Source organism: Anolis carolinensis, chromosome 3 (genome assembly GCF_035594765.1).
Source record: "Anolis carolinensis isolate JA03-04 chromosome 3, rAnoCar3.1.pri, whole genome shotgun sequence".
Classification (NCBI taxonomy): Eukaryota; Metazoa; Chordata; class Lepidosauria; order Squamata; family Dactyloidae; genus Anolis; species Anolis carolinensis.
Window position 1 is genome coordinate 196,466,373 of NC_085843.1, and position 27,978 is coordinate 196,494,350.

The window sequence follows — 27,978 nt, forward strand, 5'->3', positions numbered from 1 at the left end:
GGCCAGTTTTAAGTTGTAAACGATTAAGATGGAAAAGGACAATACAAACGCATGAAACATTGAGATATTGCTTTTAAATCCAAAAGCAATGTGATAGATAAGACAGAGAGAGAAACTGGTGGGGATAATGCAACCCTCTAGATCAGAGGTTCTCAACCTGTGGGTTCTCAGATGTTTTGGCCTTCAACTCTCAGAAATCCTAACAACTGGTAAACTGGCTGGGATTTCTGGGAGTTGTAGGCCAAAACACCTGGGGACCCACAGGTTGAGAACCACTGCTCTAGATGTTGAGTTGCAACTCTTAACAAATTCAGCATTGCCAATGCTTACAAGGACTGATGGGCATTGAAATACAATAGTGGCTGTATGGCTGCATGAATCCCCCACCCTTGATGTAAAAGAACCACGCGAAGGAGATGATCAGCTTACTGTCATGTAGCGGTGTTCTCACTGCAATAAGCCTGGAAAGTGTTAACGTTTCTGCAGGAATACCAACTATCAGAGGAAAAGAAGGGATAATGGATCAAATGAAGACTTGTGTCATAGTAAATCTCTTCATTTTTAAGGCCATCCCTTGTAAATTTGTCACTGAGATAAAATAGTGATTCTAACAGCTCTGTTTGTCATATGATGTAAGATTATAACAATTATTCAAATGAGTGCAGTGCTAATTCATCCAGGTAATCAGACTCTGGAAAAGTTATTACAACTCTTAAGAGTTACTCATACTGACTGTGGAATACTTGGATTTGTAGTGAAAAGACACTTTCCCAGCCTGGTTTATATTCTACACATCTACAATGGTGCCTTCAGGGGTAGTGAAAATGTTATGTAGTGGAGAAAATGGGAATACGGATTTCCAAAACAACCCTGGTAGACTATGGGCATGAATATAGGATGTGAAGAGAAATCCTAACATGATCTTTGATTGGATCAATAGACCACTTTTTCTCTTCACTCTCTGATGCTGGGAACCTACTGGTTGAGGTTTGCCCAGGGAAAATATCTCCTGACTTCAAGATTGTTACTATATCAGAAACATTCATTTGCAACTATACCCCCCCCCCCCAGTTGCACCCCAGCTTGGTGCTTGAAAGCTAGTGAGTGCACCTACACTGTAGACTTATTATTATTATTATTATTATTATTATTATTATTATTAACATTCATTTTATCCCACTTTTCTTCCATGGGTGGGATTTAAAGCGGCGTATAAAAGTTTAAAAAACGCAAATATATACACATAAATACATAAAATACATATTTAACTAAAACATCATAAGCCAATTTAAAGGAAACAACCCAATTTGAATACATCATATACAACAAATTAATAACTTACAACAAACACCATTTAAAAATTCCTTAACCTCAGGCCACTTAGGTTATTTGTAAAAGAGATTATACAAGCTTCTAAGAAACTCCATTTTCGTAAGACCGTGTCACAGTTGCCAGGACCAATAAAGCATTCAGAGGTAAATATTACCAGAAGCTATCTGATGGTGCCTATTATCATTCATCTGGGAAGGCCTGGCTCCACAAAAAGGTCTTAATTTGTGATCAAAAGGCCAGTAAGGAAGGGGCCAAACGTACCTCTCTAGGAAGGGAAATTCAGAGCCGTGGGGCCACCACCAAAAATACAGTTTGATACTACAGTATTTTAACTTCCCCTGCTCACTGCTATGGAATCCTGGGAGTTGTAGTTTGGTGAGGCACCAGCATAAGTTGCCAAAAAGGATTGTAAAACTACAACTTCCATGATGGCATAGCAATGACCCATGGAAGTGGTGTCAAACAGCATCAATTCTACAATGTAGATGCACCTTCTAGTGTATCTTTTTCCAGGAACTGAAAGTGAATTATACTTCAAAATGAAAGAAAAACATGAAACATGCCTTGTAACGTGTTCAACAAAGTAGGACGATTATTTCCTTCCCATGGCTATGTCATTTTCTGATGTCATGAACACAGGAAATTTTCCTTGCAAAGAAAGATTCCTGAATACTATTTCTACTAATTATTTAAAAGCTGTACACTTATTGCACAATATTGTCTGCGAAGATCATTCACAGGACCAACTGGAATTGCCAGTGCCTTTCCTCATTTCCTATGGCTTGTCTATATTGTAACTTATATAGCATTACTCCCACTCTTTAAAATTAGTTTTTCTCTATACCAAGTGAGTAATATTGCATTATACTGGGATGTGTGTCTACTGCGTTGACTTCACCTATATATATGCAGAATGGTCATGTACTCGTCCAACAAAATATGTCTTCTTTAGGAATTTCCTAAGTCCTCAGGCAATTCTATGGTATGCTTCTACCAGGGTTGTGTTGGGGGACTTAACAAATTCTTGGAGAGGAAACTTCCCAAGGAATTTTCTAGATCCTCAGGGGAAGTGGTTCTCAACCTTCCTAATGCCGTGACCCCTTTATACAGTTCCTCAGGTTGTGGTGACCCCCAACCATAACATTATTTTGTTGCTACTTCATAACTGTAATGTCACTACTGTTACGAATCATAATGTAAATATCTGATATGCAGGATGTATTTTCATTTACTGGACCAAATTTGGCACAACTACACGATACGCCCAAATTTGAATACTGGTGGGGATAGGAGGGGATTGATTTTGTCATTTGGGAGTTGTAGTTGCTGCGATTTATACTTAACCTACAATCAAAGACATTCTGATCTCCACCAATGATGGAATTGAACCAAACCTGGCACACAGAACTCCCATGACCAACAGAAAATACTGGAAGGGTCTAGTGGGAATTCACCTTGAGTTTTGAAGTTGTAGTTCACCTACATCCAGAGAGCACTGTGGACTCCAGACAATGATGGATCTGGACCAAACTTGGCACAAATACTCAATATGCCCTAATTTGAACACTGGTGGAATTTGGGGAAAATAGACCTTGACATTTGAGAGTTGTAGTTGCTGGAATATATAGTTCACCTACAATCAAGAAGCCTCTTGAATCCCACCAAAAATAGAATTGGGCCAAACTTCCCACACAGAACCTCCATGACAAACAGAAAATACTGGAGGGATTTGGGTTCCTAAGACCATCAGAAATATGTATTTTCTGATGGATGGTCTATGGCAACCCCTCGGAAACCCCCTCGCGACCCCCCCCCCAGGGGTCCCAACCTCTAGGTTGAGAAACACTGCTCTAGGGTGACTAAGGCAACTTTTGGGAGGCGCTATTCCATTCAATAGGGGTTTCCTCTTATCCTGTTTCCTGTTTTGATGGTAAATTCAGGAACATTTCCCACATGGATATGGAGGTCATACTGTATATACATACAGGCATATTCAGGCAACTAAATTTATATTTGTCTTGGCACTGGTACACTAGTAAGAAAACTTCAATAGCACCTTGGCCATTTTTTCTCTCTCCAAATAAATAAGGGAATTCAAATTATCTCCTAGCAACTCCTTTTGTCATGTTAAAAGAGGAGACTATAATGAGTAATTTAGTGAAATTCACCTGAAACTAAAAAGGCATTTCGGAGAAGCACAGTTTTAATTTATACTGTTTTATTATAAGGTAAAAATGTGCAATGACATCTCAGAACTGATTGTAATGTTATGGTTAGAATAAAGACCTATATTTTGGGGGAAGAAGACTTCATGACACCACTGTTGAAGAACTACCACCTTCTGAGAAATTTTAGCATTTCTGTGACTCATTCTTTTAGCTCCATGACTGCAGGCAGAATTCCAAATGCTATTCTTAAAAAAAAAAGCAAGAGAAAAAGATATCCTTTCCTCCATCTTACCTGTATGTGGCACCATTGAGCTCTGGATGAATGGCTTGCTGATCTATTACTGACCAAGGAGCTGTTGTGACAAAAAATTCCTTGTTCACACAGTTTCGTAGGCTTTCGGGGATGCGACCTGAGATAGGAATAATTCAAATTTAAAATTTTCATTCAGGCCCCAGTTAATCATACTGAAAAACCAACAAGAAACACTCAACTTGTTCTTTTCCTAATGGAAGGGGGATAGGCAGAAAGCCCTTCAGTCCTTGCCATAATTGTGGAATTTGCTTACAAGGGAAACACACGTCTACATCCTGACACAGCTGCTAAGGCCAAAGAGAATGGTTTTGAAAGACTAGATCTGCCTTTTGTTGAATTAAGCCATTTGTCCAAATACAGTGAATTGTTTGTTGGTTGCTGTGCAAGCTCCACTAGGAAGAAGAGGGTGTTTTATTAATATTTGTTATTGTTAATATCATTTATTATTAATAATATTTATATTTATTATTTAGAATAATTTATTAGGATGTGAGTGGGAACATCAGTCAGTTCTAAAAAACGAACCATTAAAAAAGTCCAGCACAGAATACAAGGCTTATTTCCTCGTAACAAAATTAATTCTCAAAGGTTTCTGCTGGAATAAAAACATTTTCACCTACTAGTGGAAAGACAGCAAGATCAGTTGAACCTAAAGTCATTCAAAAGTTTAGTAGGAGCCATGGAGAAGGCCCTCTCCTGTGTTCCCATCAGATGTATGTGCGAGGCTAATGGGACAGAGAGCAAAGATTCCCTATAATATCTTAAATACATGAGTGGGTTCTTAGGGGAAAATATACTATGTAACATGATTTTTGTTCCTGGGTTAAAAATGTCATTTTGGAATTGGTTCTATTATAAAATCATGGGGAAAGTTTATTAAACTGCAAAAACTTTGTTAGAGGCATCCTGCAGCATATTTTGCTCTAGTTTTCAACAGCTATCTCATAGAGTCTTAACCAATTCAACATAGTTTGTGGCAGCCACAAAATGAAGTTTCTGGAGTATAAACAAATACTTTCAAAGTAAGTACTGCACAATTAAACAGGAAATAATACTTTTAAACCAGGAACTGATTTCCCCCCAAATTTTGTGACATAGTGTAATCCTTCAAATAATCTGAGACTGAGATGTAGAAGAGTTTATAGTTTCATTCTGAATTTGACCTGAAAAAAAAACAACAACTAGTAGACAGTGGAGGTGTAGTAATAGGGGAGTTATGTAGACCTTGCAATTATTTCAAGCAGCAAGGAGCACAGCAAAGAAAACATCTGAAATGCTTTTTATTTACACATGCCATAGCATACAGTATGCCCCCTATATCCATGGGACTGGTATCTGCAATTTCCTTTATCCACATCCAACAAAGTATGTCCTCTCACAGCATTTTCTAGGCCAGTGGTTCTCAAGCTGTGGATCCTCAGATGTTTTGGCCTTCAACTCCAAGAAATCCTAACAGCTGGTAAACTGGCTGGGATTTCTGGAAGTTGTATGCCAAAATATTTGGGGACCCACAGGTTGAGAACCACTGTTCCAGGCCCTCCAGCATGTCACTATAGCACTCTTGGGCTAGAAGTCCTTCATTTCAATAGTGTTCACTATTATCTGAACTTTGCGTATCCCTGCAAAGTTTGGGTGTGTGGATATGGGGGTTGTACTGTATATAGTATAGGTGTGGATGCAGAAGTCCAAAATGTTTATATTGTGTTAACGTGAATATATTCAAGTAACAATACGTTCAAAATAGGAGAGGAATATGCGTCCCTCCAGCTCTTGCTGGACTATGGCTTTGATGTAAGCATCCTTCATGGGATGTGTTTATGGGCATTGAATATTTGCCCTATATGTATATAATGTGATCTGCCCTGAGTCCCCTTCGGGGTGAGAAGGGCGGAATATAAATACTGTAAATAAATAAATAAATAATGGGATGATGAGAACCCACCAAAAGCTGGAAGGACACATATGAATCACTCCTACTTTAGGAACCCAGTATCATTAATGTGATTTGCTATCACATCTCCAATACTACAACATCAAATGGTGAGCGCAGGGAAATGCTTCTCCAAGTGACAAATACACACTTTGCTGTGTGCTAATGAACTAGTGTGCAAGCAGAATATTCACTCCTCTTGCTCAATTTAGTTGGTAAGCACCAGAGAGCTTTACAACTCACCGAGTTCTGTGGATGATAGGGAATCATGACAGAGATTGAAATACAATTTAAGACTGATTCGAAGAATCATATTAACCAATTAGCTGAGTAAATGTTAAATCCAAACGCATAGGCATAACATACATGCATCTAATTTACAGAAGCAGAAAACTTGCTTGCCAAGTTAGTTGGTACATGTTGCAGATCTGTACAGATAAGATTCTTTAATGGAAGGCATACAGTGAAGTACTACCCAGGATGAATAACAATATGTCTGTCCCTTATTGCAGAACTCACTTTCCTCCTGCAGCCTCCCACACATATTGCCACGTAGTGGCTGGTGGGGAGTTGTTTGGTGGGCATCAATGAAGCACCTGTTTTTGTTGTTGTTACTATATTTATATGCCACTTTTCACTCTTAACAGAGACTCAAGGCTATATCCCTGCAGCCACACGTACAACAATAATGCCAACCTACAATGCCTCATACAATATTTTTATCATTCTGTGTCCAGCTACAGGGGCATAATTAGATGCTTCTCCTAAATCCCAAGCCCTCTGCTGACCAATAAGCAGGTATTGGTGAATAGATGGAGGAATTATGGGCTGAATGCTTAGGGGAGTATTGCATAATCTTCAGTTGTACCGGCACTGATAGAAAGCCAAACATAATGCTGAGCATTTCTTAACCTATGCAGTGCCTACGTGCAAAACACACCCTAGATATATGGTGCTGACACACAGACATCAGACAAAAGGTTGCACCCACCACATGAAGATCCGCTAGCAATCAGAATTCTGGGTTGGTTTCCGGGTGCTAACAATCGCATTTAAAGTGATCCACAAGGATCCCAACAGCTATACCTGTAATGGCTCGGCGTATCTCTGTTGCAGCGGCTTCTCTCATCTCCAGCGAGGCCTGTTCACTGTACCAAGCGGTGTGTGGTGTACAAATTAAATTAGGAGCATCTTTCAGAGACCCTTGAGCAAAGCTACAGGGAAAAACAACAAAGGAACGTAGAGCATGAAAAGAGTTCCAAAATAAATACCTTCACAGAGCATTCCATTTTTTCCCTTCTCTTATGGCCCTACTCAACTTGAAGAGGGTCTAACTCTATGCATGGGTAGGGAGAGCTGGGCACATTGGTAGTGATGCTGATGCACACTGGGCCCAGTTGACGGGATTGATGGGATTGTGTTTCGCTGATGGGAAGCAACTGGTTTACAGTCCACCTCTCTTTATGTGAGAGATCTCTGATGTGAGGGGGAATTGCAACAGGGACCCTTATTATACCTGTCACATCACAGAAAGGGATGGCACTGTCAGTTAGCTGCTTTCTGAGCAAGACAGAAATATTGATTGCAGTGACTGCTTCCCAGTAAGTGAGGATTGCGGAGATTTGCAAAGATTCAGTGCAAAGCACTGTAACTACAATGTTTACATTGATTCCAACTGGCTTCTGGCCCAGGTTGGACAGGTTGCTTACCTGTAACCGTGTTTCTTCGAGTGTACTCTGTGAATTCACACTAATGGAGAACGCTGCGCCTGCGCAGGCTCCAACGGATACTCTTCCAAGCTAAAGTTTGAAATTTGACGGTAACCCCGCCCCTCTCCCCAGAGGGTATAAAGGGCGCCCTCCGCGCCCGCTCTCCAGTTCCTACGCCGCAAAGGCAGCGAGAAAGGGAGAGGTTTGCATGTGGGGAAGGAAGGGCGGGATTGTGTGAATTCACAGAGTACACTCGAAGAAACACGGTTACAGGTAAGCAACCTGTCCTTTTTCTTCGTGTACTCTGTGAATGCACACTAATGGAGACTAGCAAGCTGAGGTGTAGGTAGGTGGGATAGCAAACCCGATAACCAGTTTAGTGTCCAAACAACACATTTATTGAGCACAAGGTGCAAAAAAGACACAAGTGCAACAGTCAAAGAAAACGATGCAAGAGCATATAGTGCAAAAAAACCGATCCTTGTTATTAGGACCCAGAACACAATCACAACATTGTATGTGAGCGATAGTCTGTAAGAAAATACAGAGGTAAGTATAGACCCATTTCCTGAAAACAGAGGTAGAGGTATTCATGAAATACATTTCAGTGCAGTGGGTAAGTATAGTACACAAGCACTACGTTAATGAACCCATGAACATATCGTGTACATAAAGGCTGAATGACAGCGGTCAACTTGTAAGAAGGATAACCAAAAAAAAACTGGTTTTGAGTAAGGCAAATAACGTTAGGCAAGGCAGGAGGAAAGGATAGACCTGGCAAAGGCCGAGTCCTTGAGGTTCTTTGAGTCCATCCTGTAGTGTGAAACAAAGGTGGATGGAGTGGACCAGATAGCCGCTCGACAGATGGAGTCGAGAGGGACGCCCCTCAGGAAGGCAGTAGAAGGTGGAAAGGCCCCTCGTTGATCTAGGGCGGATCGAAGAGGGGGGTTGGCGTTTAGCCAGTTGGTAAGCGAGTTTGATAGTCTGAGCAATCCAGTGTGAGAGTCTTTGAGAAGAAAGTGGTTCGCCCAGCTTATGGGTAGCATAAGCCACAAATAGTCTAGGTGACTTACGTATGTCCTTAGTCCTGTCCTTATAGAAAAGGAGGGCTCTCCTGACATCTAGGAGATGAAGTCTCTGCTCCAAAGAAGAAGAAGGATTAGGGGAAAAAAGCAGGGAGTATTATGTCCTGGTTAAGGTGAAAAGCAGAGACCACCTTAGGCAGGAAGGTGATGTCCGGGCGAAGAACAGCCCTGTCGTGGTGGAAACGGAGGTAGGGTTCGTCCACCCGAAGAGCAGCCAGCTCCGAAGGCCTGCGCGCGGAGGTGATAGCGATTAGGAAGGCAGTCTTCCAAGAGAGAAGGTGAAGGTCTGCGGAGGCCATAGGTTCAAAGGGAGCTGAAGCTAGTTGAGAAAGGACGAGTTCGAGGCTCCATCCGGGAGTCGGAGGTTGAACTGGAGGGTGCAGGTTGTTGTAACCTCGAAAAAAGGTCTTAATGAGGTTGTTAGAAAAGAGAGAGGGTTGTCCCTGACGTTGGAAATGCCAGGAGAGAGCAGCGAGATAGGAATTTATCGAGGCCAGAGAGAGTTGACGATCCGCAAGAGAAAGTAGGAAGTCCAGGACCAGCGGGATCGAAGTAGAGGCGGGATCGACGTGTCGGTCCCGGAGGAAAGTTTGGAATTTTGTAAGCTTGTAAGCATAGGCCTTTGACGTGGCCGGCTTATGGGCGGCACGAAGGATCGCCTGCAGGTCTGGGTGGAGAGAATTTAAGGAAGTATCCTCCAGGCAGTCAGGTGTAGGGACGGGACGTCGGGGTGGAGGACCCGTCCCCTCTGTGAAGATAGTAGATGAGGGAGAGTTGGGAGAGTGCGGGGAGGATCCGCACACATCCTGAGTAGAGTTGGGTACCACAGTTGGCATGGCCATGCAGGGGCGATCAGGATGGCCGATGTTGGCGTTAGATAGAGTCTCTCTATTACCCTCGAGATGAGAGGGAAGGGAGGAAAAAGATAGACGGGGAGGAGAAACAAGCGCAGAGTCCTGATGAGGTATCACCTCAAGAGCAGCGGGAGCCGGCTGTGGACGAACGCCCTTGGACGCGGAAGCCTGGGCGGCACGGGCTAAGCGCGTCATTTGTCTACCCCTCTCGGGTGTTTGAGCCGGGGGAGAAAATTCTTGTCGAGCCGGAAGACGAGATGGTGCTGGCTGGGGAGCCTTAATAACTGTCCTGACCGACCGGTCGGGGGAGGCTTGAGCGTTCGCATCTGAGGACTGACCATGAGGAGAGGAAGAGGAGCGGAGGCGTTGTGCTGGTTGGATAGGAGAGGATCTCCTAGAGGAGGCCACATAGGAGGGAACGTCCTTCTTCGAAGACGCTGAGGAGGACGACCTCTGGATCATTCGTTTCTTTGCTGGAGGTTGCTTCGACGCGACCCTCAGCGATTTTCCCGGCGTCGGAGGGATCGGGCACACAGCTGCCGAGTCAGATTGGGCCCGTCTGGATTCCTCCTGAGCCCTTTTGAAGGCAATCTTCATGGCGGAAGAAGATGGCGGCGAAGCTAGGCAGGATTGAGTGGAAATGGCCGAAGCCACCGAACTCGAAGTCGATGAAGGGCCCATTTTGCCCGACCGAGTGGAAACCGTGGCGGTGGTCACCGTGCAGGGCGGTTTGGCCGGTTTTGGTCTCGAAGTTTTCGAGGTTTTGGATGATACCGACGGAGCAGGCCTGGACGCCATCGAGGCCGAGGTGGAAGTAGAAGCCTCAGGAGTGAGAGTTTTTTCGTAGAGAGCTGCGCGGAGTCTCGCAGCTCTATTTCTTCGGGCCTGAGCTGTAAAGGCCAGGCAAAAGCGGCAGGTACCGACGACGTGGCTTTCGCCGAGACAGAAAAGGCACTTAGCGTGACCGTCGGAATCTGGAATCTTAGCGGCACACTGAGTGCACCGCTTAAAACGCGTGGTCGACATAAGAACGAAGAGTCCGAAGTGAGCTTTGCGGCGGAAAAAAAGGAACTGGAGAGCGGGCGCGGAGGGCGCCCTATATACCCTCTGGGGAGAGGGCCGGGGTTACCGCCAAATTTCAAACTTTAGCTTGGAAGAGTATCCGTTGGAGCCTGCGCAGGCTATGATTATTACTATTATTACTATCTTTATTTCTCCCCCACCTTTCTCCTCATGGGAACTCAAGATGTCTTACAATAAATGACATAACCCAATAAATTTAAAGACATGACAAATACAAAAGTTAAAAAACTATTAAATATTGTGTCATTAATACAAAATACAGTTAAGATACAACAAAAACTTATATAATTAAAATTACAGGGTTGTTATATGTTTTCTGGGCTGCATGGCCATGTTCCAGAAGTATTCTCTCCTGATGTTTCGCCCACATCTATGGCAGGCATCCTCAGAGGTTGTGAGGTATAGATGTGGGCGAAACGTCAGGAGAGAATACTTCCGGAACATGGCTATACAGCCTGGAAAACATACAACAACCCTGTGGTCCCGGCCATGAAAGCCTTCGACAACAAATTAAAATTACATTTAAAACTAAATATACTCCTCAGCTCCCACCCACAGCTTCTCCAACAATATGCCCCACATCCTCCCAAAAATGTCTGATGACAAAGAAATGTCTTAAGTTGCTTGCAAAAGGCAATCAGAGGCCATCTTGTTCTCTCCTGTTGTGACCGAAAGAATTATGACCTGATGAAGTCTGTGTGGAGAAGTTATGAACTACAGTAAAATTCATACTATGGTTGCAAACTAGGGAATATTGTCATCTATTTTCTCTGCTGTCCCCAGTTGGCAGACCTGGGATTTTTCAGTCCATAATATGCCACCTTGTGGTATTCTGAGGAAAGGCAATATATAAAGGTAATATATAAAAGAATTTTCACTTTTGTTGTTGTTGTTGTTGTTGTTGTTGTTGTTGTTGTTGTTATTATATATTAATATAAGACAGGGCAAACCAACGGTTAAGATATTTGGCCAGAAATGGAAAAGAAAAACACAGGATCATATATTTTGGGAAATGGTAGATTTCTGTGAAGCCCAAAGGAGTGCAACAACAACAAATCAGATAGGATAGGATATAAAATAAAAATACAGGGAACTCTTGGTATTTATATAGGTTTGGTCCTAAGGACCCTTCACTCTGAATATCAAAATCTGTAGAAGCTCAAGTCTCATTACACTATGTAACGTGATTTTTGTTCCTGGGTTATAAATGTCATTTCCTAATTGGTTCTTATCATAAAAACATGGAAAAATTATGCATTTAAAGTGATCCACAAGGATATCCTGCAGCAAATTTTGCTATAGTTTTTCAATGAATATCTCATCATAGAGTTTCAACCAATTCAACATAATTTGTGGCAGCCATTAAAAACGATGTTTTTGGAGTATAACAACTACTTTAAAAGTAGGTACCACACAATTAAATAGGAATAACACTTTCAAACCAGGAACAGATTTTTTTTTCAAATTTTGTTACATCGTGTTATACACAATGGTATAGTAAAATAGTATCTCTTACATAAAACTGTAAAATCTAGCAGCCTTTTAAAAAATATTTCAAACTGTGGAAGGTGAAATCTATGGATGAATATTCTGTGGATCCGGTCAACTGTAAATATTCTGACCCACAGAAAATCAGTAAAGGACAGTGGGAGAGGGAGCTGAGTAGCTGCAAACAAAGGAGATGGAGCAGTAGAAGTAGCAGTTGGAAATGGTGGAAACGTCTAGTAGCAACATGAATGTGAAGGCCTGCTGATTACTTAGTTGCTTCTTGTACAGACCAGAATCCTCCTATAGCTATCCCTGTTATAAATGCTGTTATGCGCACCACCACAAAATGGAGCTTCCTTAAATATGATCTTCAGAGGTTGGTAAGGAGTTGGATGAACAGTTGTACAGCAGAAAAGAAACAGCAACTGTGTGATAAGCCATAGGAAGGCTGGATAGAACAATATTAACAATGGTCAGGTTATCCATAACATATTGCTAGAACATTTTGCTATAATTTATTTTTGGAAGAGTTCTTGAGACCCTGTGAGGCATTCTCAGTCCTAATTGAAATGACTGGAGGATTCTGCCCAAACAGGTTCTCAAACAATAAAACCAGAAGAGCAAGGCACCATCAATTCAAATGAGGTAAGGTATTACTTTTTTGTGAGTCTGTGTTTCTTAATTTTTAATTATTCAATGAAACAGATGTTATCAATGATGCAACAGTTTACTGGGGAATATCCAGATTTTTATTACTGATGCAACAGTTTACAGCAGTGGTTCTCAACCTGTGAGTCCCCAGGCGTTTTGGCCTACAACTCCCAGAAATTCCAGCCAGTTTACCAGCTGTTAGGATTTCTTGGAGGAGAAGGTCAAAACATCTGGGGACCCACAGGTTGAGAACTACTGGTTTACAGGATATTCCCCCTTAAACTGCAGAGGAAGGAGCCCCCAGATGGCATAGTGGACTAAGTGACTTGAAGGTTGGGTTGCTGACCTGAAAGCTGCCAGGTTCGAATCCCACCTGGGGCGAGTGCGGATGAGCTCCCTCTATCAGCTCCAGCTCCATGCGGGGACATGAGAGAAGCCTCCCACAAGGATGGTAAAAACATCAAAACATCCGGGCGTCCCCTGGGCAACGTCCTTGCAGACGGCCAATTCTCTCACTCCAGAAGCAACTCAAGTTGCTCCTGACACGAAAAAAAAAACAACTGCAGAGGAACATTGAAAATTAATTTTTCTGGTCTCCGAGCTTTGAACCCCAAACAGCAGAATGACTAGCAGTGGACCAAAGAAATAATCTTTTTCAGGCTCTGGTTTGTACCGTGTGTATCTTCATGATGCTTCCATGATGGCAAATACAGAACCAGCCTACAATGTTTGGCAGCATAAAACATGCTATAAAAGTCCAACTTACCTAAATGGTTCTGATTCGTGAACATCTAGTGCTGCCCCTCGTATCCTTCCTTCCTTCAGGGCTTGGGTTAAGGCCTTTTCATCCACCAGACCACCACGGGCTGTGTTTACCAAAAATGCTCCTTGTCTCATCTGTTGGGGCCAGAAAAAAAGAAGTCCATTCTAGCATGATTTTTATGAACATCAGTATCATTGACTTGTGTAGCTGAAGCAGCATCAAATGGCACACCTCACTCCTAAGCACATACTGTAATGCAGGGGTCCTCAAACTTTTTAAACCGAGGGCCGGTCCACAATCCTTCAGACTGTTGAGGGGCCGGATTATCATTTGAAAAAAAAAAAAAAACAAACAAATTCCGATGCACACTGCATATGTCTTATTTGTAGTGCAAAAACAACAACAACAACAACAACAACAACAACAATGAAAGGGCAATACAATATTTAAAAATAAAAACAATTTTAACCAACATACATTTATCAGGATTTCAATGGGAAGTGTGCTCCTGCTTCTGGCCAATGAGATAGTCAAGTTAATTAGGATTGTTGTTGTTGTTGTTATTGTTGTGTGCCTTCAAGTCATTTCAGACTTTGGGCGAGCCTAAGTCTAAAATGTATTTATTTATTATTTATTTATTTACTGCATTTATTTACTACATTTGTATCACACCCTTCTCACCCCAAAAGGGACTCAGAGTGGCTTACAAATTATATGTACATACAATATATTATATTTTTAGCATAGCACAATATTAGCATTATATATTATTATATTGAACTATACTGTAAGATTATTAGTAATATTATATGTAATATAGAATATATAATTATTATTATTATATGGTATCATTATTAGTGTTATATTGTATTACATTATAATATTATTATCAATATTATATGTATATACAATATATCATATTATAAAACTGAGGGCGGGGGCCAGGTAAATGACCTTGGAGGGCCGCATCCGGCCCCCGGGCCTTAGTTTGGGGACCCCTGCTGTAATGCAAGTCTCTATTGTTGTTATTATTATTTACTAGTCTCTACAGGGGTATGGTATCTTAGCAGCGAAACCTTAATGGATAATTCTACATGGGGCCTAGTTTTAGATGAAGCAGGAGGAAGAAACCAGAACACCAAAAAAAAAAAAAGATTTGGCTCATAAACTGAAAAAAAGCAGCAATGTTATTTGAGGAAAAGAAAATGCTCCTTTAGCCACAGAGGTAAAGGGTCTTGAAGCAGTTTATTCTTCTAAGCACATAAAGAAGAGCCATGATGGATTGATCAAAGGCCTTTTCCAGTCAACCATTCCATTCACTAGCCAACAAATTGCCAGAGGAACCTCACAAGCAGGACATCAGGGCAACATCTTGCTCATTCAAGAATCTTTGTCTTAAATAAATAGAAATGTAAAAACTGTATTGTTTGGATGTAGCACCAGCTTACGACTTGCCTCTTCCTTCCTTCTCCCATGGAGGAGATACTATTGCCTATTAGAGTAGGGCCCAAATCCTGTTTCATCTGTTTCTTTCGTGGTTTTGTACCGTTTCATTGATTCAGATTGCATGGAACGGTACAGCCCCACGGGAACAAAAGAAATGGTGAAATGAAAGGCAGAGGGGAATGGTAGCCATTTGGTCGGCTGATTTTCAGGACTTGGCTGTAGGCTCTGGCTTGCAGGTCCTGCAGCCAAGCGCCAGGCACTCAATGTCTTGTAGGCCCTGGCTGCTGGGCCTACCATCGAGCGCTCAACTAGGCCCAGCTCGCAGGGCCTGAAGCTTTTGCCACCCAAGGCCTGAAATTCTTTTGGGATCTTGGACAGAAAAGCCCATTTGTACAGGCACCCGTTTCTGTAAGCAGCAGACAGAAATGGAAATGGAGCCATACAAATGGAACAAACAGAAACGGTAAGTAATTCCATACAAATTCACAAGCCTATTACCTATGCCTTAAGTTTCTGCATGCAATCTTTCAGTCAAGCTCAGAAGTGCTGCAAATAGTAGAGGTGTGTAATATGGCCAAAAGGCATGCTGTTTTGGGGTCCATTGTTAGCTTGCCCCTCATTCTGTTTACCGGGAGGTTATTCAAATGGGGAAGGGTTTTGCTGTTTTCACTGGGCAAAGATTCAGCCCATTGTCTATAATGGGAAACTTTAAAGGCTCAATCCTCAGCCATTTTAAGGCCTATCTGCATGAAACCTACTTCAGTTTTAGTCACCATTGAGAATTGCAGGCTGCCAAGTTTCAAAACAATTCACCAGTCTACTGATTTTTTTAGAATTATTTTAAGTTTTAATCATAACATTTTTTAAAATAAGACAGACCGCAAGGGAGGGTTCTGGGAATTGTAGTCGCTGGTTTTGTCCATTCTCAGCCAATCAGGGCATAGACATAACCAGGCTTTTTATTGGCTGAGAAACAGACAGAGAGAGAAACTCTAACTCCCATCATGCTCCGAGAGGAATTTTTCAAAGTTTGTCCTATGCAAGTGCTGCTGGGAAAGCAAGTTCCCAGGCCCCTCTCTGGAGGAGGAGGGAACTTTCCAAGAAGAAATGGATTGAAGCTGCTTCTGCTGGGGAGAGAGAAAAGACGCGGCAGATCCCTGCCTCAGGTATATTGCAGACTTCACACCTTCCTCTTCAGAACCAATAAAATCTGGCTCTCTATCAGTTTTGCCGGGCTTTGTGGCTCTGTCCTCCATGTTCTGTTTTTGGATATTATATAAAACCGACCACAGAATACTAAAAATCGTTTTCATTCAAACTGATTTGGGCCCAAGCCCAGCAAACAGACTTTTTGGAAATCTTTGCTATGGTAAAGACAATTTCCATCACTGAATAATCTTTTATGGCTGCATTACCTATTTACATGGATACTTCGAGTCCTCAAGTTGCTTTCTTAGGTTCCTAAATGCTACACGAGGAATATTATGCTAAGTACCCATTTGCTACTTATTTATGTGCTCTTTGTGTAGAATAGAGGTAATTAAGTTAACTGCAGAGCCATGGTAGCGCAGGAGGAAAACAGCAAGGCAGAAGCAGATCCATGGGGATTTTTCAGATTTTCAGAAATGAACTTGATTTTGAAAGGATTTACCCAGAAGCCACTGCTAAACTAGGAATGTAAGAACATTTGAGGGCTGAGCTTTTGTTTGGCAGACAATGACCAAGCGCTCAGCTGCCATTTGCCACGGCCATAGTTGAGTAACTATTTTTGGCTGGGTAAGTTGTTGTTATTTATTATTATTTCTATCTCTCTTTCTCCCCCAGATTGGGACTCTAATAACCTTACAACAAATTAGAAAACACATCATTAAAAATTTACAGAATATGATAATTAAAATAAGATTAAAAATCAAAACAGATATAATATCGGGTTGTTGTGTGTTTTCTGGGCTGTATGGCCATGTTCCAGAAATATTCTTTCCTGACATTTTGCCCACATCTATGGCAGGCATCCTCAGAGGCTGTGAGGTATATATAAAAGCCTTTGACAACACAGTTATAGCATCATCCTTGCATTATGGCACTATGTGTGGTATTATGGATGGTGAGGTGGGATTTGTGGACATAAGATCCCCAAATTTGTTTACCAACAACCAGTCCACTTCCACAAACTGTAGACGGGCAACCTGTTGGTGAATTATGATGGTCTAAATTGGACATGGACATATAATCACAACTATCTTTTTGGTAACTGAAAAGCTGGAATTCCTTGTTGAATGGAAAACAACTGAAGCTCCTCATATCGACTTTTATCAGTTACTGCCTCCCAAATTTTTCTGTAGTTGGATATACAGCAATACTATAATCTACAGGGAATGCTGCATGCTGCTGTACATTCAGCTATAGAAAAATACTGTATTGCATGACAGAATACTTGCCACTGTGTAACAGTCGTACCTCATCCCCAAATCGGTAATTTTCCTTTCCTCTCATAATCATCACAGTCTTAATTCCTCGCCCCAACGTAATGCTGGCGGATGATTTGCATATAGTGGGTCTGCCGGGATAAAGGCGCCATAGAAATTCCCAAAATAAATAAATAGTGTAGCCATTGTAGGAACACAAGCTTCCCTGCTGTAAATAGTCTAGCTAGTGTGATGTGTCTTGCTGCACTATACAAATAACAGCTTTGCCCAAGCACTTGTCCCTTTCAGCTATGGTGCTTCACTCACCTGAGCCTGAAAGCACTGGGTTGAAGACAGTGACAATACCAGCTGGGTGAAGCTCTGTAGTAGAAAGGGGAGCAGGTGCTTGGACAAAGCTGTTGTTTGTACAGTGCAACAAGACAAATGGAGAGGCAAGCATAGAGTCTTTCCCGTACTAGCTAAACTAGGCACAGGCAAACTTTAGCCCTCCAGGTGTTTTGGATTTCAACTCCCACAATTCATAACAGATGGTAAGTTGGCTGGAATTTCTGGGAGGTAAAGTACAAAACACCTGGAGGGCCAAAGTTTGTTCATGCCTGGGCTAGTCTGTTTGCAGCAGGTAAGCTGTCTGCTTCCGCTGGCTATACTATATGAAAATATATGTCAGCAGTACAATTTATTTCATCACATAGTAGTAACACCCTCTTTTTTGGGCAAAAAAGGTGTAAAATGTTACTGTTACATGATGATGTTTCTCTGCTGCTCCGTTGGTTCTCCACCAACCAGGTAATGACTGAGTTCATGAGGGTACAGATGAGAAAAGGTGGTGTTAGATGATGGATTGAATGGGACACTATTGTAGCTACATCTCTCAATGCTGGATCGCAGTTGAAATGTTTTACAAAAACCACTGATGTAAGCAAGTCTGGGACACAGACAAGACTGCAGCCAATAAAACAGATAAACAATCTTTTGTTTGTACAATCTGTAACATTCGGCTCTCTGTAATTTATTGAGAGCATTAAAGTGACCCACTGAAGTGGTATCACCTGATGTATAATGTGGAAAAAGACAGATGGACAATTAGATATAACTCTCAACTACCCCAAAGGTAAAAAATACATACAATTACTCTTTGCATCTGCTTGATAGTATAGCTCTGCCAAGAGGAATTCCAGTACCCCGCAGTCACATCTTCCTAGACTGCAGTTGGAGCCAGATAGACAATCCCACCTTCCATTAGGAATTACCTGCTTAATCGTAAAGTCATTGATAAGGTGGTGATTATGTTCATTGAGGTTACAGTGTAAGGACACACAGTCACTCTGGTAGAGCAGATCCTGGAGAGTGTAGACCCGCTGGACGCCCAGGGACCTTTCTATGCCATCCTGCAGGTATGGGTCATAAAAGATCACATTGAATCCAAATGCCTTGGCTCGAACTGCAACTGCTTGCGCAGTGCGACCTAAGCCAAAAGAACAAAAACAAAAAGGCAGACAGTTGTCATAATAGGCTTGGCAACACAGTAGCAGTGCATAAATCCCAAAGAGTGCATTCAACAATCCCAATTGCCACAACTTGCTGCCAAAGTACACTTTCTCCAACTACGGTAAAGGCATCCATGCTGCACTGATTCTCTTTTATATTATCCTTTTGCCAGGACTGCTGAAATGCAGCACTTGTAGAGGGAAATAAACTGGTACAATGGTAATAGTACAGGAGCCTCCGTGTGAGTTTACCACTCTCTCAACGCAGTGCAGGAACCTCTTTGCTTTTACTACTCTCTCACTGCAGCTTAGCTTTTGTTACATTCTCAGTTCTGTTAAGATTTTGGAAATGCACTGAATTGCAGGGGTTTCGTGCGCTGCAGACCTCCAAAGCTGAATTTCTTGAGTAGGACTTTAGTATTTTTCGAACTTTGGATGCCTTGTCTTCTGCACTCAGAAAAAAAAATGTCTCCTCACTTTGCCTGCTCAACCAGTACTAATTTCCAAACAAATTGTTTTTAAAAAATACATTAAAGGAGGAGCAAGGCATTTCTCACGCAATTCCTAGAATGTAACTATGAAGTTTGAACTCTGTTGTAGTTATGTCTGACAATGCCATCCTCACCCTAAACGAAGTGTTTCCAAAGTGCTATAGCTAGAGCAATGGGGAATTGTGTTTCCTGTACTCTCCTAGTTGTAGGGTCCATTGAGAATAGCTGCCTATTCTCCACGTGCCCTGTAATTAGGAGAGCATTGCACATGTCATTTGTCAATCTCTTTGTTCTGTAATGTTTCGAAAATGCTTTGGTGCTTCCAGGTTGGAAAAAGTACATTTTTAAGGTCACACTCAGTCATGCATAACTGTAAGCATAAATCTCAGCAGTTACGGTACTACACAGCCATCTTATTATCTTGAAAATGCTGAACCAGATGGCAGCCTTTACTTTTTTAATGTTTGCATGCTGTCCAGTGCCCTCTCTGTAATCTACCCTTATATAAAAATTATAAGTAATATAATGAATATAATGTGGAACAAGGTTAGGGAAATACTTTGATCACATAGAGAAGTGGTTCTCCACCTGTGGGTCCCCAGATGTTTTGGCCTTCAACTCCCAGAAATTCTAACAGCTGGTAAACTAGCTGGGATTTCTGGGAGTTGAAGGCCAAAATACGTGGGACCCACAGGTTGAGAACCATTGATATAGAAAGATCATCTGCTTATGAGAACTTCCTGCCTTTGAGGAGAAGAAGAGGGGGCAGGCAGAAAGGATGCATCCGCTGGAAACTGTCCTCACTGTCCTCTTATTTTGGGATAAAGAATAATCTAGTACAGAAAAATATGTGGCCACCAAGAATGACGATCCATACAAGTTTCTGGAATATCTCCTATTGTTGCCAGCTGCCTAGTGCTCAGAGGTAGGAGTGGTCAAGCTCTGGGACCAGTGGGCTTCATTTTGTGCTTGCATTGCTCAAGTTTGCTCTAACATCATAATTACAGCTATATTCCTCTGTTCTCAAAGGAATAATAATAAGCCTTCCTTAAGACCTGGGGCACAAATCATCATATGGCTATCCAGATGCTATTAGATTGCAAATTCTAGTACTCATACCCAGAACAGCCATTGGTGAAGAAGGCTAAGCTGAAGCCCAGCAACATTTGGATGGGTGCAATATTCCCACCTATTTTAGACTAAAAGAATTCATGACTATGTATCATGAATATACTAATAAGAAATACTGGGTTAATGAGGGATACTACAGCCATAAATAATTAATTGCCCATTATTTACTTCTTTAAAATGGTCTTTTAACATGTTTTCCCTTTAATTAACTTTATATAATGAATTTTATTTATTTATTCGTAGTACGATTCCCATATCTGCACAGAACTTATTGTGGAAACAGGAAATGGTGGATAACCGTAAACCCTACTGAAATAAATTATTTCTGCCAGAAGGTACCATAAAGTTGCTTTGGAGAATCTAGAAAATTTGTAGAAGTTATCCTCTCTGAATTTGCAAAGTCCTCCAGGGCAATGCTATGGAACCTTCTGTTGGAAACAAACCATAGAATAACAAGAAGGACCTTGAAAATTCCTAGAAAGAACATATTTTGTCCAAGGTGAATAGCTGAAACTGCAGGAACTAGCTCTGTGGGTTCAAGGGCCATACTGTATTTAATCTATATTCTGCTTTTCTCCTGGCAAAGGTTTCAAGGTGACTTAAAATCATAAATACAAAGTACAATTAAAAAATGATTAATCTAAAAGTTAAAAGAAAAACAAACTAGAATTCTGTTTAAAACACACAAGTTTTAAAAGGTTAAAAACACATTTAAAACATAATAACATTTATATGATTTTATTCTAAGCTACCCTGAATTCCATTAATAGGAGAAAGGTGAGATTATAAATGGAGCAAATAAATACGCACTTTGTTTTTGAATGCCAAGTTACCCCTACTGTTACCTTCCCTAGCACCCAATTTAAGTTCACCTGGAGTTCTTTTAAGGCACTATTTGTGCATGTAAGAGATATCTATTCAAATGTGTCCTTATTTGTAGATTCACAAACGCATAACCAAGAACACCTTGCTTTGTGCCCTTCTTTTCATCTCCCTCCCTGCTGGTTGATCTTAAATTTCCAAGAGACACATTCTTAGGACAGAGAGTCTTACTGCTGACTTAGCTGAAGGTCAAATACAGACCGTGTAATGCAGCGTGTACAAGGGCATTACTCAAATCTGCTTTTAGAATATAAGCAGCTATGGCATTTTTCAAAAATGTCCATTAACTGTTTGCCATTGCACTTCAGAGGCGATTAATGTGAACAGACGTTGCTATGAGGACACTGAAGCATGCCCTAGCTTTCATAGGCAATGCAGAACTATTGAAGGGGCAGTGCCAAATTCTCAGATTGGAGAAATAAGGGCTGGGTGGAGGCAAGCATCAGAAACCGGTTGGCAACCTAATTTCCTTTGCATGAGACAGGTCTTCTACAAATATCAGAATAGTAGTTACTAAAATCCTATCTTATAGCCTCTGTGGGGCCTCTTAAATCTGATCTAAAACAGATACGATGTTAAAGAAATATTACTACAAAGGATTTTGGCACAACAGTAATGACAAACCCCTTCTGAGCCTTATTTATTGTAAAAGCAACTTGTTTGCTGTAGGATCCTCTCCACCCCCTCCACCTTTTTCCTTCTGCACTCTTGCTGAATGGCTATTTAATTGGGCATGACTAAGACAACTGTCATGGTTTGGAAGCAAAGGTTTAATAAGGCTCTTCTGATAAAGAGGGACAGCTGCAGTGCAATCAGCAGGTCATTATCCACAATGTCATTCCAATTCAATGTCACCGCCTGAGCTCAACTACCCGACTCCTAGATCAAGACAGAAGTCTTCTTTTAACAGAAAGCAGAGTGGAAGCCAAACAAACAAGCCTTCCTAATGGAAATGAGGTTTGGTGAGGCTATAAATTGGGGGAAACCCCTTTTCTTTCTTGACTGCCATATTTGGACAAAGTCGGACATTCCTTGATATCAAGGGCTTATTAACAGACTTTTCACCGATGTGCAATTCAGTGCTAGGCACCCTCTGCAAATTGAGATGCAAGCACCAATGAATACTAGCCCACCTAATTTGTCCTGAACACAGGAACTACCAGGGTGGGCAGCAAAGAGCCTCCTAATAGCTATTGTAAGTATAAGGGTGACTCCTGGGCAGGAACTTGAAGAATTATTACCACTCCAGGAGGTCAAAGCCTGCTTGCAGGTAAGTATCTCCACTGCAACAAGCTAGCTATCTTCCTGATTCTTCACAGGATAATCAGGAGATATGAACTCCTAATGACCAGGTTATGTGTACATAGTCCTAAATAGAACAACTATTATAAAAAACCAGAATCCCTTTAACTGCATAAATCAGAGACAGGAACCTTCACTAATATAGATTACAGTTTCCATAATACTTTAGTATTGCCACTATTGCTTGCTGAGGTTTCCAAAAGTTGAACCCTAAACATCTGGAAGGCCCAAAATCCTACCTATCCCTATCACAAATAATATGTTTTCTTATGGGAGAAAAGTAGTGGGAGTGATGACATTTAGCAAAGGAAGGCAGAAAGAAGAGTCAAGTGAATCACATGATTATGCATGCTCAAATCTTTAGCCTTTTTCAGGCAATGCGAATTTACAATCGTCAAGTCTCATTGAAGAATCCACATGCAGGTCTCCTTTTAAGGCCTCCACATTTTGCATATATCAATATCTTTCATAAGTTCTTCCCTAAAAGTCATTAACATACCAAATCCGATCAGGCCAAGTGTTTCGCCTCTAATGCGAGCTGCGCCCGAAGCCACCTCCCGTATCTGTTCCACGCTTTGCACTCTGGTTCCTTCCCTCAGTGCCTGGTAGAGCCAAGTGTTCCTTCGGTAGAGGTTCAACACGTGGCACAGAGTGGAGTCTGCCGTCTCTTCTACTGCTGCTGAGGGGATGTTGCAAACAGCAATTCCTGGAGTCATAGGACAGAAATCCTCATTTTAGCAATCAAGAAAATATTATGAAATCAAAAGTTTCTCTTTCATGTAAAATTACTTTTCAAACCTCACTCCTCTAGAACAGTGCTCCTTATACCTTTTCCGCTCATGACCCCTTTCTGCTCAAGAAATGTTCATGTGACCCCAGGTATATAGCATAAGTATAAAAATTGAACATTTACTGAAAACAATTCCACATTAGTTGAATTGCCCGGGCTGTGGCGCAGGCCGGAGAGCAAGCCAGCTGCAATTACCTGCAATGAATCACTCTGACCAGGAGGTCATGAGTTCGAGGCCCGCTCAGAGCCTATGTTTGTTTGTCTTTGTTCTATGTTAAAAGGCATTGAATGTTTGCCTATATGTGTAATGTGATCCGCCCTGAGTCCCCTTCGGGGTGAGAAGGGCGGAATATAAATGCTGTAAATAAATAAATAAATAAATTTGCAAGGCTTGTAAAATAGGTTGATTTTAGTTTTTGTGGAGTACAACTGAAGCATTTTCAACCCTGCACATTTTTGCTAACAGATTTGTGTCAGTGGGTAATGTTCAGAAAACTTTTAGATAAAGGTAAAGGTTTTCCCCTGACATTAAGTCTAGTTGTGTCCGATTCTGGGGGTTGGTGCTCATCTCCATTTCTAAGCTGAAGAGCTAGCATTGTCCGTATACATCCCCAACGTAATGTGGCTGGCATGACCGCATGGAGCACTGTTACCTTCCCGCCGGAGTGGTACCTATTGATCTACTCACATTTGCATATTTTCGAACTGCTAGGTTGGCAGAAGCTGGGGTTAACAGCAGAAGCTTACCTCTCCCCAGATTCGAACCGCTGACAAGGTCAGCAGCTCAGTGGTTTAACCCACTGTGCCACCTTTTACTGTTTCTATTTTTGTGACCCCAACATTGAGCTAAGTGGACTCTATTTGGGGGCTGGGACCCACAGTTTAAGAAGCAGTACTCTAGAAGATATGTAGGTCAGTGTTCAATTCCCAAATCCAAGCTACATGTGGAATTAAGCTACATTTAAAACAAGGGTGGGGAAATGTGGCTTGTGAGTTATGTGAGGTCCATAGGGCCATTTCGCTGACTTCCAGAGGTCTAAAATTGTTCCAAAACGTGTGAGAGGTTGTGGAGGGCATTTTTACCATGTTCTGAGATCCTCAGGTGTTGTTGTTATTTTGCACAGAAATGCCCTCTGGAGTGTGTAGTAGCATTTCCAATTTAAGCCCTGTCCTATTATGGCCCTAAACATAGTGAAAATTATCCTTGTGGGGTTATTTGGAAGCATTTCCCCCCCTCTTTTTACAGGTTGGCTATTAGGGAAAGGTGTGGAGCTCCAAAGTTTCTGGATAAAATAATAAGGCCCCTTAAAGTTTGCATGGCAACTCTTAGACCGGGTTCCAATACATCTTACTTTATGTTTCTAATTTATGGAATGTTGTCCTTGAGACAGCAAAAGGGGTCTGCTTTGCCTTCCTTGTCCTGCCTACGTGCAGGAAGATGACTTGCATTGCTCTCACAAGGTGATGCCTAGCCATGCACGTTACCAGGGCAGGGTTAAGACATGTAAGCAGCTTTGGCGAAGTGTAACAATGTTTACTCAACTTAATTGAATTTTGCAAGGCCAGGATTCCAAAGAAAGACTACCTCAGCACAATTTCCTTCCCAGGCCCACAAATTCATGTCCTAGTTGCTCTAAGAATGATGGATTTGCCATTTCCCTCCTCCACTTATCTGCAGGAATTCAAAAGCAAAACTCCTTTCATTCTTCTTCCCCAAATTTCATAGCTTTATCACAACAATATACACACAACAACCGAATTCCAAAATAGGATGCTTATAAAACACTGAATATACAGTAACATTTTGTAACATTTTATATCGCCTTTGATCCATACAGCTGAGAGGAACATAGGTCTTTGTCTGACACTGCGTTCCATTATGTATTACATTACAAATCTCTGTTTATTTTGGAATTTCTCCCTTAACAGAAAACTGTCCTGAAATCATACTAGGTAATAAGCATATTACAAAGCAGGAGAGCTGGAAGGAGTATAATAATGACATGACCATTCAAGCAAATGTACAACTATTAATAGCCATCAAAAGCCTGCCATATGCAACATATAAGAAAAAAAGGAGAAAAACAAGATGCAATTGTAATACATACATCTATGAGACTGAAACGCCTCTGACAGCTACAGCCATTTTTTCTCTATTACTGCTGGACTTTTTGTTTTAATGTTGCATAGCTATATACAGGGATTTCTTATAACCAGATGGAATAATGATCCATCCAGATTACTAGTGCCAATTTTGACAGATACATTATTATTGTTGTTGTTGTTATTTACATACACAGACCAAGATCCTGTATAGAGTGACGTACATGTATCACATAGAAACATCTTCATAGCTATATCTGCCAATGTATCCCCAAAATGCTCACCTTGTAAACAGCATCCCTCATGGGGTGGGGAGGGATGAGTGAGGACATATTCAGTTATTTTCCTTTAGTTGTACTCACTGTGACCTCTATCTGCAGAGACTTCTGAGATTTTCAGAACATCTCTGCAGATGATATCCTTGCAGCGTATGCAGCTACAAGAAAATAGCCGAATGCACCCTTCTGACCACTCTGCTCTCCTAGAACATGGAAATGGCCATGTTGGAGTGAGTTAGTGAACTGCTTACAAGGTGAGTTGGATGTATGTGTGTGATTGTTACATGGTCAGTTCATAATTCTATTCAGTTTCCAGTTAGGGAACAAAGAGGATGATGGTTCTACCATCTCCACCAAGCAAGCGAGTCTGAGGCAATCAGAAGCATGACTCTTGTTAGCCTTGCTCACTGGTGGGAGGGGATGAAAATGCCCCAATTGGAAACTGAATGAACCTCCTCCTTCTGATTTGGTAGCTGGATGTTAAGATGGCCTTGGATGGGGTTGGGCCATGTGATGTTACTTAGCTAAGTAGACGTAATTCATGTAGCTGTTGTAGCTCAGCAAGCAGTTGAGGATTTTTCTGATTTCTCTGACATGTCAGAGGACGAGGCTGTCAGTGACAGGGGCCGATGTTTTGGATTCCAAATGGGAAAACGAAAGTCCTGGGTCCCTTGGGAAACAGTCTTTGGCTGATGGGGAGTTTTCACAAGATGCTAGAATAGGCTTGAGAATGGAGGGAGTGAAAAATAGGCAAATTAGACGTGCTGAGAAACTCCATTAGAAGACCTCGAAGCCCAGATGCGTTTGACATCTCATTGCTACTTGGCCGGGCTTAAATTAAGGAGTGCCAGCTTCATGTTTTTCAAAGGAGACAACGTTGTCATAGGAATGGCTCACCTGACTCTGCTCTCAAATTTATGATTCAAGTATTCTTAAGTTATCTGGTTCATGTCTTTGTTTTCTTGAAGGATTTACCTTGGAAAAGTTATTGCTTTCTGGTTTATGGATTTATGGTTGAAGTACTGCTGTGGATTTTGCTTCTCTTGATTTTATGTACTTTGGCATTTTTGGATCTCTACTATTTTGTATTTCCTATTCTGCTGATCCCTTTTAAAAAGTCATTTCCCCCTTTCTACCTGATTTCTTCAATAAACATTTTTATATAGAATTACTAGCCTCTGGTGTGGCACTAGGTGAAAAGGTGTTTCACCTGTAGACAGGCATGTAGCCGGGGGGGGGGGGGGGGGTTGAGGGGCTTCAGCTCCCCCCCGAAATTTTCAGGTTGGTCCGTGAGAAGGCCTTACATTTATTATTTAAACTGTTATGTTTATTCATATCGGATGATCTGATCACCATGCTCAATATATCCCATATGCATGGGGGTATTGGGATAGCGATACAAAAGGTTTGCTAGGGTAGGTCCCCCCTCACTCAGACCCAGCCCCCCCCCAAACAAAAATCCCAGCCCCTCCCGAATCAAAATCCCGGCTACGGGCCTGCCTGTAGCAAATCTAGGATTCCACTGACTGTTTATAACTGTGCAGGTGACAACAATATGGAACACAATACTTCTTAAACTGTGGATCCCAACCTCAAATGGGGACCCCTTTGTTCAATATTGGGGTCCTGAAAAAAATGGCAATGGTAAAAGGTTTCTGATCCTCACCCAGTGGCTGTTTTAGACATGTGCACAAATCTGTTTTGCAGTGTTTACAGTGAACTTCAGCTGTACTTCATAAAAAGAAAAATCAGCCTATTTAGGAAACCTTGCAAATGCTGATTTATTATCATTAATGTCTGATTTTTATACCTATTTTATATACCTATATACACAGGGTCATGTAAAAATTTCCCTGGCAAAAAGGGGTTCCAAGTGAAAAGTTTAAGAAGTCCTATTTCACTGTGCAACATGATTTTTGTTACAGAGTTATAAATGTCGTTTCCTAATTGGTTCTATTATTAAAACATGGGAAATTTTTATAGAACTGCAAAAACTTTGTTTTTGTGGGACATCCCGTAGCACCTTTTGCTATAGTTTTTCAATGAACATCTCATCACAGAGTCTTAATCTATTCAACCTAATTTGTGACAGCCACAAAAATGATGTTTCAGGAGTAGAGCAACTACTTTCAAGGTAAGAACCACAAAATTAAACAGGAAATAACACTTTCAAATGAGGAATACATTTCAAATTTTGTTACAAAGTGTTATAGAAGACCTACATTCTAAGTATATGTCTATGTTGACTCTATAACATGTGACTGAA

At 41.4% G+C, this 27,978-nt stretch overlaps 1 protein-coding gene across 11 annotated transcripts in view; it reads right to left on the reverse strand.

Annotated features, from left to right (window-relative positions):
- Positions 1-27,978, reverse strand: part of ctbp2 (C-terminal binding protein 2) — a 279,102-nt gene that overhangs the window by 6,903 nt on the left and 244,221 nt on the right. For 10 of the 11 annotated variants that reach the window (XM_008106745.3, XM_062976049.1, XM_062976050.1 and 7 more), the window contains 5 exons: positions 23,041-23,247; positions 18,499-18,713; positions 13,380-13,510; positions 6,830-6,957; positions 3,793-3,910 (listed from right to left, as the gene is read on the reverse strand). In XM_008106745.3, the coding sequence (XP_008104952.1) occupies positions 3,793-3,910; positions 6,830-6,957; positions 13,380-13,510; positions 18,499-18,713; positions 23,041-23,247 (799 nt within the window). Of the gene's footprint in view, positions 1-429; positions 496-3,792; positions 3,911-6,829; positions 6,958-13,379; positions 13,511-18,498; positions 18,714-23,040; positions 23,248-27,978 lie in introns of all 11 variants that reach the window. The other variant, XM_062976048.1, reaches the window with a different exon arrangement.